Source organism: Mesitornis unicolor, unplaced genomic scaffold (genome assembly GCF_000695765.1).
Source record: "Mesitornis unicolor isolate BGI_N332 unplaced genomic scaffold, ASM69576v1 scaffold51634, whole genome shotgun sequence".
NCBI lineage: Eukaryota > Metazoa > Chordata > Aves > Mesitornithiformes > Mesitornithidae > Mesitornis > Mesitornis unicolor.
Window position 1 is genome coordinate 4,048 of NW_010183126.1, and position 12,964 is coordinate 17,011.

At 36.8% G+C, this 12,964-nt stretch overlaps 1 protein-coding gene across 1 annotated transcript in view; it reads left to right on the plus strand.

Moving 5' to 3' along the window:
- EIF3M (eukaryotic translation initiation factor 3, subunit M) overlaps positions 1–11,800 on the plus strand; it is a gene marked incomplete at its 5' end in the record, with an annotated part of 14,612 nt that extends 2,812 nt beyond the window's left edge. The window contains 6 exons of the mRNA XM_010183999.1: positions 5,167–5,250; positions 6,612–6,711; positions 7,194–7,275; positions 10,353–10,496; positions 11,045–11,105; positions 11,529–11,800. Of these exons, the coding sequence (XP_010182301.1) occupies positions 5,167–5,250; positions 6,612–6,711; positions 7,194–7,275; positions 10,353–10,496; positions 11,045–11,105; positions 11,529–11,649 (592 nt within the window). The remainder of the gene's footprint in view (positions 1–5,166; positions 5,251–6,611; positions 6,712–7,193; positions 7,276–10,352; positions 10,497–11,044; positions 11,106–11,528) is intronic.
- Between the last annotated feature and the right edge of the window lie 1,164 nt (positions 11,801–12,964).

Sequence of the window (12,964 nt, forward strand, 5' to 3'; positions counted from 1 at the left end):
GAAAGTATGTTTTACAGCACTTTTAAAATTAATCTGTACTTATCATTTGATCCAAATATACCTGTTTATAAGCACTTTTACATGAAACTGGTGTTTCCAAGATTATTAAAGTTAGTGAATTAGCTGCAAACCACAGACTCCAAAAATAAAATTATTCCTTTCTATAAATACTGTTCTTTAAGCAGTGTAGCACTATGCCAAGTTTATTATTTAATTGCACTTTTGACATTTTAGTGCATGGTGGTGCTATCTCTTATTTAATGATGTTGGGAGGCTTATCAATCACAGTTAACAGAATCAGTCTTTTTATGTAAACATTACCTTTAGGACAGAGCTTTCCACCAGTCATAGAAATTAATGTCCACAGAATACCTGCCTGGCCATTTTAAATTATTATCCTGGATCATAAGAAGCATCTTTGATCTAACAAACTTGGCAAACCAATGTCTTCTGGCATGTAGAGTAATCGTTTGTGTATTGTGGCTGTAAATTACTGTAAGTCTTAACTGAGAGCTGTCATCGATTTATCTGACAGGTGTGATACGGTGTATTGACTGCACCGGCCAGGGTTATAGGGATGGGCTGGTATCCAGAACTGGTTTCAGTTTGTAGTTCCACAACAGTTTTGGCCTACCGAAACTGTCCCTGCTGTAGTCTGGGATGTGTGGTGTGTGTGTGTGTGTTGCTTCCCCACACCCTTCCCTTTCACTCTCTTTTCTGAGTTCGTTTTCTAAGTTTTTATAATTTTCATAGCAAGGCAGGACCTCTACATTGGTGACTTACTCTGGTAGCACAACTGCTTTTGCATTTTCTACATTTGCATAACCTTGTGCTGCTGCAGAAGGAAGCAGTTCTGTCCTGTACCCCCATTCCTGTCCTGTCCCCTCCAGCTTGCCCGTACCCAAGTGTGTTTGTGCTGGTGTAGGCATTTGTGCGACTGCCTGGTGGATTGGACTGGGGTGGGGGGGGAAGGCAAGTGTGGAGCTGTCATAGGAGGAAGAGAGTTTCTTCTGGCAGGAGAGCTAGCTTATTCTGGCCTGGTAAAATTGTGGCCTGGAAATGCTGCATCAGCATAGCAGGATCATTTTTAACTAACCTCAATTTAGAGATGATTAATCCTTGTGGAGTAGTTACACTGTGAGCTACAACATTATTGGGAATTCCTTCCTGTTACTAACATTAACGTGATTTTGCATTGCTAGTGCTGTATGACAGATTTCAGATGGTTAAAATAATTTCAGAAATGTTCTTCAGAGATCCTTTATGTGGTTTAGTGCTTACTTTCTTTCAGAAATATTACACTGATACTCTGTAATGCTCCTACTCTTTCAAATACTCCTCATCCTGCTGATTTGTTGAGAGGTACCAGATCTGTGGATTAAACTTCTAATTTTTGTTTCCAGTATTACCAGTAACCCTGCTACCAAATGTTTTTGCTTACTAATAATAGGTGATATTTTTAAGTTAAGCATTAAAAACTTTCACAAACCCTGTAATGTATTACTCCTGCACTCAGCATCTTTACCATCTGTTGCAGCAAGCTTTGCACTGAATAGTGCAATTTTTCAGATCACTTACACTTCTGTCCAGAAAAGAAAACAAGAAGTGACCCTGGCACCTTTGACCCGGTTCACTCTCCTGGATCAGTGGGCAGTATTTGCAATAGTATGGGAAACTCACAGCAGCATTCCAGCCGTAGCACTCAGGAATGTTGTTCTGTCAAACAGTATGGGAAGAGAAGTAGTAACTGAGAAATAAGTAATAAAAATCATACCTCAGTTACCATGTTGATTTATAATCAAGGGAAGAGAATACATTGTTGAAAATGATTTGAGTTGTGGGGGTGTTTTTGTTCATTTTATGTTGTAACTTCACTCAGTGTGGCAGAAGAGTTGGTTTTCCATAGCTAAAAGACTTTTCCCCAGTGGATAACTTGGTAGTGAACACATTCGTAGCTCACGACAATTAGATCACGGGATGTTCTGTATGGTCTTCCTTTTCCTGCAGTGGTAAGTGAAAGCTTGTTTTAGCCAACCTTTTCCAGTCACTTTCTGGTTGAATTTTCTTCTTTCTGATGATCAAAATCATCTTGATCTCTTTGAGGAAGGATTTTTGTCTTTCCCATGATCAACTGAAGAAAAATTGGTGGTGGTGGCTGGAAGACAGATGCCTGGTGTGGCTCGTTTCTGAGATACGTATTTGGTAGCTGAACTTTGCAGCAGATTAGATACTTTCTCTGCTGCTTATGCTCCTTGCCATAAAGTTTCTGCAGTAGAGTTTTGTGCCTCAGCTGCTTTAGTCTTTAGCATTTTCCAGGCTGTGTTGGTATGAAACTGCAGGGGAACACAACCTGTTTTCTCTTCCAGTTATAGATGAAATTTTACAGGCAGTTCATGGCTTGCATGCAGAGGTGAGTTCTGCTGTGAGACCTTGAATGTCATGCCAGGTGCCAGCTTACAGCTGGTCTCTGCATTGACTTGGCAGGACTCAGAGTGAGGTTAGTCCTGTCCAGGTTGACGCTCAAACAGGTCTGGCAAGTCTGGTTATTAATACCTGTAGCAGAAAGCTTAGCATGTCAGGTACCTGTGAAATAATTGTTTCATTAATTTGAATTCCACTGTAGAGGGACTTTATTCCAACCTCTTGCTAAGTCTCTGAACACTTTTTTTCTTATTCTTCCTTTTGTCTTCCATCACTCCTCAATTCTCGCTGGCTTTTTGTGAAGTTACGTATCTAGAAGGGCAAGTGGAGCTAAGAGTACTTGTGGAAGCTGTCTTGCTAGAAAAAATGTTCACATTTGCATTTTAGGTGAGATATACATTTAGCAATGAGCTTTGGTAAGACAGTGCTCTGCATCACTGCTTTGAGCATCCTAATTTATGGTAGTAATCTGATCTTGAATAGAATGAGTAAGATTAAAAGGCCTGCTATGTTTGCTGAAGCTCAGAAGAATTTAGCAGAGAAAGTTTGGGAGGAATTTTCTGGTAGCATTCTGATGCTTCCTAGAAATACAAGGGGAAGATTGTGCTCCTTCTGCACTGTAAAAAAAGAGGGGAAAAAAAAAGCTGGGGAGGGAGGGAGTTGCAAATACTGTTTTAAATTATTTAAAGGCATAGTTTTCAATTTTTGCTCCTAAGGGAATGGGTAGAAGAGGAGAAGTTCCAGAAATCCAACACAGTTCTGAAGTGTGTAACAACTACTGAAAGTTTGTATTAAATAAGGGGACTTGTATTGCTGGGTTGACTAGTGTTATCAGCTGAGCCTCTTAGTTTGAATGTTTGTATAGTGTCAGTCCTGTATTAAACTGGTTCTTTGTCTTTACTAGATCATCTAGTGTTAAGATTTCAGCCGTGCAGAAATCATGGTCTGTCATAGACTGACTTACATGCAAAATGTTCTTGCATATATGAAGCTGTCTAATTTTATTTTGCTGATACAGATCTATCGGTTCCTCTACACACCAATGTCAGTTGCCATGGCAAAACATAATCTGACCTCTTTAATGCCAGAGTCTTAAAACAAATCCTTCATTCCAGTTTACATCCCTTAACACAGTCCTGGAATAATGGCAGGGACCTATCGAAAATTCCTGTGCTGGGCACAGACTGTCCTCAGAATACATCCAGATTACATATTATATCGCTTGCTTCCCGTGATATCTTAATATTTGTACTGCACATCTATGAGATCTGGTGAATTCTCTAGGAACAGAAACCCTCACCCTAGAGAGAAGTTGTCAAATAGTAGTACTGTAAGATTTAAAATAAATACCCATGTAAAGATAGTGTTATTGTACTATAAAACTATACAGACCCGTGCTCCTACACAGGTTAAGGGCATATCACAGCACAGTACATACTGGGAGTGCATTGTTGGTCTGTTCCTTCCCTGTGCAATTTATGCCATTAACTCAAGTAATTAAAACAAATTGAAATTTGTTCTTGCACAGTTTTTTCTTTAAAGGAAAATTTGTAAGTCTGGCAGACCACATGGGGAAATTTGCTGTATCTGGAAATGAGCTACTTTGAAGGAAGAGCTTTGCTTTACACTCTTAACTCGCTGTACTCTGGAGAGTAGCATTCAGCCTTCCTCCTGTCCACTGAGAGTGCGCCTTTCAGTAAGGTGTGTGCACATGGGAGATTTCTGCAAAGCACGTGCTCTCATTATGGCCATGTGGTTGTGCTGGCATTATCGAGGTTTGGTGGTATCTGCACCCATACCCTCACTTGTCCAAAGGAAGCAGTAAGATGGCATCAGCAAAATCTGTTTTCTGTGTGGAAGAACTGTCATAGCCTTCAGTTTGAAGAGTCAGCAAGAATTCAGTGAGAAATAGGAAATGGATTTTTGTGTGTGCACACAGCATATTCAGTGCATATTCAGCATATTAGCTGAAAATTTTGTAACAAGCATCACCAGTTGCTGACCTCGCTAGTGGTAAGAACTGTTACTTAAAAATAAATCCAGATTGGTTAAAATAACACAGTAATGGTCTTGGAGCTGGTTTGCAGTAACATTGATGAGCTGCTGTATACAAAATGATCTGGGTAGACAAGGCTGTAGGTTTACTCCATTTCCTTGGAGTGAATTGTTTTTCTGAAAGCTGTCTGTCAAAGCAGTGTTGCAAGCTGCTTGCCTCACAGCATCCTAAGCCAATCTAATTTTTGGCTGCTTAACTTTGTCAGTAAAATGAGCAGCTCTCACTCTGAATACTTGGAGAGAATCTGCGAAAGAAGAAAAGGCAGCTTTTATACAGTCACTTTCCTGACCATAAATATTCTTTAAAGATATGCCATTTTACATATGAAATAAACTTTGCAGCGCTACTTATTCTGCAATGATTAAATCCAGATGTGCATAAGAGGAGCATTCTAGTGAACCATATAAAGCTGTTCCTAGCTCAGAAAGCTTTTTCCATAACCAGCAGGTAATTTATCAATTTAAGAGAATGAAATGAAGGGTGAAGATAAACATTTTGTAGAACAAGAATTGAAAGAATACATCTAGTTAATTTGTTCTCTCCACTAGAATTAAAATAGATCATCTACATCTTTTCAAGTGTAATTTAATTTGACCTATAACATCATAATGGAATTGTTTAAATATTTGAGTGTCTTGTTTGAACTATTTTTTCTGCAGTCCTGAGGTAACTGTATTTTTCTTCTGTAGTGACACTGCCGCAAAAGTAATGGTGGAGCTATTGGGAAGTTACACAGAGGACAACGCATCCCAGGCCAGAGTTGATGCTCACAGGTAGTACTGACTTCCTGGTTTTCTTAAAAGTAGTTTTTTCTCAATTGCTAAATTATGTTGATTGCTTTACTATTAAGAGTATCGAATGGCCTGGCGGGCAAGTCCCCTGCCACAGCCTCTTTTCTATAGCATGGCTGACTTGTTGAAGGGTTTATCTGTGCAGTCTATGGTAGGTTTGGTTGTTCCTAGGCAGAGCTGGGTTTACTCCATTGTGTAAGTGCACAGGTGTGTTTCTGGTCACTGCTGAGAGAGTGAGATCAGCCTTGGGTAAGGATGTCATTTACATCAACTGTGCAACCAAAATCTGAATTGACATCCTTTATTTCATATTTTTTACTTACTGATTGATTCTCTAACTGCAAGTGTTCTTTTCAATTAGCACTTTTCTGTTGAAAAGAAATTCTTACTCTCTTTTATGAGCAAGTACTAAGGATGTGAACTGCACAGAAATAAACTTGTTGGACAAGCTGAGAGTAAATTGATTCTTAACAGCGTGTTTTCCCCAAAGCTCGTATTTTGACATTCTGCCTATCATGATTCTACTTAGGAATTAGATTTTTTTAATACGTCGTGTAGTTCTGTCAGGTGTGCACAACCAACAGTTCTCGAGGGAGTTGTATATGCTTGAGCACGGAGAAAAAAATCAGGATAACTCATTTTGAAAATTAAACTGTCTGTGCATAAATTAAAACTTCATTGACTGCCCTACAGCAATCTGAGGCCTTTTACATCTGAAAGAACGTGTCTGCCTAGCGTTTGTCACATTGCTGTGTCTCTGCAGACCTTAGGTTCTTCTGGATCCACATTTTGGGGCAGGGTCACGGTCTAAGCCCTCACAGTGAGTGTAGCACTAAGTCTTCTAATGTGCCGCTGAACAAAAGCTTTCATCTAGAGTTCTAGAAACACTTCAGGTCTGTTTATAGTCTGGAGCTGCAACTGATAAATCATAGGCCTTGCAGTGTTTGGTACTGGGGTTTTCTCTGTTTTGTGTCACGTATTCAAGTGTAATTAATCTTCCTAAACAACTTAATTCTATGAAATTTTAGGAGGACAGTAAAAATACTTCTAGGAATGAAAGCTGGGCTTGAAATAAAAGCATAGAGGGAAACAATAGGGCGATCTGTAGTCTTACCACCTAGCAAATCTCATTTGTGATAATGTGCAAGTTACTTAATGCTTTCTGTTCCCTGTTTTTTCCATCTGTAAAGTGAAGATAAAAATTGAAATGTGACATGTCTTACATTTAAGAATAGCTGAAAACCCTTGGGTGTGTCCTGAAAGCAAGGAATGACAAATTGAGTTGCACTTACTCATAAAAATGTGTATTGCTGTAAAAATAAGCGTTTTCATCTTCTAATTAGATGTATTGTACGAGCATTGAAGGATCCAAATACCTTTCTTTTTGATCATCTTCTTGCCTTAAAACCAGTCAAATTTTTGGAAGGAGAACTTATTCATGATGTAAGTAACTTTGTTTTCAGCAAGATGGCTCGATATCTGTAGAGTGCCTTGTTTTATTAGCGTCTTTTGAAATTCATTAGAATAGTTACCTATGTCAGTAATAGTGAGCTGCAATGTACTATTTCTTTTAATGCTTTTAGAATTAAAGAAATAAAATATTACATGTGAAATATTTCCATTTAGAAGTTTCAGTAACTCAGGAGTTACAAACCCTGCTCTCACATGAGTTCTGTAGCAAAACTGCCTTTCAAGTCTGAGAAAAGGAAGTAAGCTCAGCACAGATTGCCCTCAGCTCTTGACAGAAGACAGAATATTAGCTCTTATCAGTTTATTTTTATGTTCAATACCAGTAGTTTATAAAAAACATAAATATATATGTATACATATATATATATATATACATATATATATCTGTCTAGTCTGCAGAGAGGGAAACCCAGATAATATTTAAACTGTTCTTATATTTGTTTTCCATCTTCTAGCTTTTGACAATTTTTGTGAGTGCTAAACTAGTATCCTATGTCAAGTTTTATCAGAACAACAAAGACTTCATTGACTCCCTTGGTAAGTTTTCAGATCTTTACATTTCTGACTATTTATGTGGCTTAAGACATGGAAGTCACAAAGTGCTTCAGTTTGGACTCATATACTGAAGCCAAGGAAATTGAATAGGAATTTTTAAGAATGGATTAAAGTTTGTAGACTCTAACCTCTACTGGATCGTAAATGGGCCATCTGACTGTGGTTTGTTCTGCTAGGACAAGCTGTTTTATGGGTTTGGAAGAGAACTGTGTTTTTCCCTGCTTCTTTTCTCTTAAACCTTTCAGAAGGGAGTTTTAATGCATTGATACTCTGCTCTAGGCCACAGATCACAACATTATTGAGTAAGCCAGCAGCTTGCATAAATCTCTTAGATTTTTTTAATGATTAATGACTTTATAACAGCAAATACTTCTCCTGAACAGTAAGATAAAACATGCAAATAGTGTGTGCGTGTGTTTCTGCGTGTGCTGATGCATTAGACCTAGCAAGTCACACTCTGTCCCAGTTAATTTGTTTCATCACATGAAGCAATGTGATGGAATGTTAATGTCAGCACCCTCTTTATTTACACACTGTGGAAAAAAGGAGTAGTAATTAACACTTTGACACTCCCCCGTTGATGTGTAATTGACTGTTTCAAAGGAGCACTGGTTCATAAGCTATTGCATGCATTAAAATTACGGTTTTTTTATATTCCAGCTTTTTAGGACAGGGGTCAGTGACAATGCAGAAATTGCTCAATGATGCAGGTTTTTTTATTACTGCATTAAGGTTTTGACATATTGGTAATGAATAAATGTTTCCATAAAAAACAGATTATTTTTTTTTATAACTTTGATTTTGAAATGACACTTGAATACTGGCTGGATGCATTTGAGGAAAGGCATAGTTTTGCTAAAACAGAGTTTAGTGCATGCATTATTTTGTTTAATGGAGTGTGGTATAATTCTGAGAATAATTACCCTCAAAGCTTTAAAGTGCTGGTACTCTAGGTATTAAAATGATAGAAATACCAGTGTGATTTTTTGTGGGTAGAATTAGTAGCATGTTTTTGGTAGTTTGTAAATGTGTATATAGGATAAGCATACCTTTTGTCATATGTATTTGTCCATTAATTGTGTAGACATCTTATGCTTTTCTTAGGGAAAAGTGGGTTTTGTATTGTAATTATTTTTATGTATTGAAATGGCTTATCTGTTAGTTACTTGTCCCCAGTACTATTTGCTGAAAATGCTGTTACACTGACATTTGAATAAATTTATGGAAGATTAATTACACATATACGTAGTAGTAATCGTATAATATGCAATAGTTATTAGTTCTTTTGCTTTCCCTCCCTGTATCTGTGTTACCTCTGTGAATATATAGTGTGTGCATCTTCCATATATGTAGGATTCCCATAATCTTAGTAAAATCCATAAATATCTGTGTAACTGTTCTGAAAGACAGCCTTACTTCCAGTTATCTCGATTTATCACCTGCTTTATGGTGTAGTCAGAAAATTCTGAATGTGGACCAGGTAGAGATTCTGAGATAGTGCAGACCAGAATGCTGGGAACTTCGCCTGAGTGTTTCAGCCATGCCTTTGAGAAACAAGGGCAGTTTGGTATAGGAGACAATACAATTATTAGATGAGACATTCAAAAATTCCTCAGAACACCTATGATCTGTTCCCAAAAATAAAGATTTTTTTTTAAATACTTGGCAAGATATTGGGCATTAAAATAAATGATATTAATAATAGGATGTCAGTGATAATACAGCATCAGCTTTAGTTCTAACCTTTCCTGGACCAGGACTAATTAAAACCAGTCCGGGAAAGCTCTGCAGGGAAGGCTCCTGTTGTTTTATTAATGCTGACAACTTAGGCCAGCAGTAGCATTATCTGTGTCAACTGAATCGCCCTAACATGTCCACATTTAATATGGTATTAACAGCAGTCTTTTTCGGAAAGTTAATCAGCATCTCATTTGCATTTGTTAATTAGGGTTAATGTGTGCTAATTGATTTTTTGATGCTTGTAGAGTTCCATTAAACCCAGTTAGGTACAGTTGCTGGTGCTCCTCATTCGTATGAATTATGGTGATCACATTTTTGTTGAGTCGGTGCCAAATAGGGAACCTGCATCATAATTATAGCTAATTAACACAACATGATGTCCTGCACTAATGTGCTTTCCTATTAGTGTATGTATGTTATAAATTCCAAACTTAAATATTTACTGAAGGAATGTAAACGTTTATTATTATGTCATTCCAAATGAAAATGATTGGCATTAATTTTAAAGAAACTTCCACCAAATCTTACTTGGTACTTCACAGAATTCGGATTAAGAAGTCCCTTGGTTCATCTGAATGTCTTAACGTTTGCCCTAGACTTTCTTCAGGAAAATAGTCTCTGATTTAGATGTGTAAGCCCTTGGCTTAATTCCTCATGTTGCCATTCATACAATCATGTAAAAGATCTAACCTGACTTTTAATATCTGTTCCTCTATTCTTGAAGAGCCCTTTTTTGCTGCGCTAGATGCTGTAAGCATGTATGCGACTCATGATGCTTTTTTGCTATGGTATAAACAGTTCATATGGTGCCAAAACACATTCTTCTGGCACAGAAATGTTATGTGGCTAAGCTATTGCTGACAGAGGTTTATTTTCCAGCAACTACATGAGAATGAGTGGTTTGGCTGTAAGAAGATTTTAACATCACCAGTCCTGTATTGTCCATTTGTTGTTGCATTGCTCTTCCAGATGATGCAACTGAAAAATGCACTGTCACTCTCGCTCCTAAAATTCTGTTAAGGTCATGTTCTTACCGTTTCAAAAAATAGCTGTGCTTCACTTTCGTAGATATTTATTACCTTTTACTTACAATGACTGAATCTTGAATTCATAACTAACCTAGCTATTTTAGCAAAACACAAGGAAAGTGCAGGAATTAATGTTTATCTCAAAGTGTTGATAGGGACAGGTAGAACATTTTCTTGATGTAAAATAAATTCTAAATTATTGGAAGCATGTATAATAACTATAACATTAAAAACAAATTAACGAACTACTGAATTATAATTCCTATCCATAAACTATCAACCCTTACGCAGGCTTGTTGCACGAACACAATATGGCAAAAATGAGGCTACTTACTTTCATGGGAATGGCTGTAGAGAATAAAGAAATCTCCTTTGACACAATGCAACAGGAACTGCAGATTGGAGCTGACGATGTAGAAGCGTTTGTTATTGATGGTAAGAACTGTAGTACCATACTTTACACAGTGCTAATGAACAGTACTTTTTATAGTCTTCTAAGCTAATGCTAAATATTCAGAAAAAGAAAAATTTTTGTTTGTTCTAAGATAGAGCTGCAAAACGTCATGCTCAAAGACATGCCTGTTGTGTTTTAAACAGTGATGGTTTTTTTCAGTGATAGATACTGTATTTCATGTAATAGTTTAAAAAGCTAATAAATGGTTTGCAGGTTTAATTTGTCATCTGGTTTTGTTTCCTATCATTAAAACAGGATGCATTTGTAGGGGAGAGAAGTTCATAAAAACACTACAGGATATTGCTTAAATAGACTGGCAGCAAACAATAGGATTCATGCATGACCTTCATCTTGTTACATCATTCTGCTTTTCTGCCTACTGGACTGCTAAAACAAACAGCAAACCAGTATTAAGTAAACTGCTGTGGTTTTATATTTGTACTGATCTCATTTTGAACAGCTTTTATGCATTTCAGTACCTCTGCACTATCTTGAAAATACTGCTAAAAACAGCCTTGCTTTTTTGCAGCTGTAAAGACAAAGATGGTATACTGCAAAATAGATCAGACACAGAGGAAAGTAGTTGTCAGGTAAGACCTATTTCTTCATAGCATTTTGCAGAACTTAGTGTGTTCTAATTATTTCACTTACATTTGTAGAATATTTTAACTAGAAGCAAGGTATTGTTCCTATCAGTTGCTGGTAGTTAAATAGTTGCTATTTATCATAATTTTATTAAAGCTCACACCGAATGTGATTAGCTTATTTAATGAAAGAGTCCTATTTTCCAGCACATTTCATTTAATGACCTAATAGTGACAAGAATACTAATGACTGTTGTTGCTTTAAATATTTTGGAAGGCTACAGAATTCACTAACTGGTAAAGTGCAGCCCTTTATATAGAGGAAAAAAAATTCCTATTCACTTGTGAGAGTAAAGTAATGCTATAAAAGAATTATTAGGTGAGCATGACATCTAGTAATCATCTTCCAATTTTGTTTTACTTCTCCAGTCACAGCACACATCGGACTTTCGGAAAGCAGCAATGGCAGCAATTGTATGACACTCTAAACACCTGGAAACAAAATTTGAATCAAGTGAAAAACAGTCTCCTCAGCCTCTCAGACACCTAAAATTGTTTTTGACCTAGTAATGTCACTATAGATGACATTTATTCAGAACTTGACAATTTGTGAATTTTTCCAAGATGTATGCAATTGGTTTAAAAAAGCTAAATATTCTAAATTGCAACACGAAAAAAGCAATAAACCCAACATGAGAAAACATTTTCTGTTGATTTTCTTACATAATTGGCAACAACAAACAGTAGTGATACTGTATTTGTTTACGTGTACAATACGAGATATGTCATATATGTCTTTTGTATTTGTTTACATTTACAATATAAGAATCTTCCTTTGTGAGAGGTTTGTGGAGGAAGGGAGGGAGATAGAAGAATAATAGTGCAAGTAAATGCAAAGTAAGAGAAAATTTCCCTTATACCCTAAGGGAGAAAAAAAGTGAACCAGTTAGAAATGAAGCTTTAGGAAGGAAGAACTGCTGCCTTACCTCTGTAAATCATACCTGATGCTCTAGTGTTGAATGAGACCTTACTGATACAGAACCAACTACAACAGATATATTTAAATAATTTGGCAGTTAGAGGTAAGCAGAAGATTTTCCTGTTCTTCTGCAACTTAGAACTGCTGTAAGTTGTAAATGTTTGTAGAAACCATTGTATTTTGAAACAGTTGCAGCTGATTTTGCCTGAGTGAGCAGTCTGACTGAGAAACCAAATCGAATTATTTCAGCCAAAACTTCTGAGGAGCTGGAGAAAGGGTACTCCTAAGTAATTGTTTAATTTTACTTAATTAATATTAAAACATTAACTTGTGAACTTTTTGACTTTGGGCAAAACCTGTAACAGCTTGGATTTTGTTGCAGAACTAATGTTACTAGTAGGGACTGTATCAATTTTTTAACATAAAAAGAGGTCTACATGCTGTATTAAACAGGAAAGCACACTGCATATACACCATGTTCTATAGGAATACCTCCATAAATCTGGTTTATGCAAGTGATTTATCTGTGCCTAAAAGATACGCTTTTTATCTCTTGACACTGATCTTCACTGGTCTTCTTCATATTTTCTTTTTCTTGCTGAATGAAGTCTCTCCAAATTCAGGAGTTTCTCAATTTCTTCTAATTGGTTTTGTATAATGGAGTTATGAATAGAACAGCTGTCCTCATCTCTGGGTGCACTTTCAGTTCTTGGTGGAGTTGCAGTTGTGTGAGAAGACTTCTGCTCGTGCTGTAAAGCAGTAGATCCTTCTTTCACCTGACAGAATACAAACTTAGCAGTTAATAATCCAGTGAGATTCAGGTAAAGATTCAAATTGTTGGATTTTGCTAAGCATTAAGCAAGTAAGGAAATGTGAACAGAAAGAT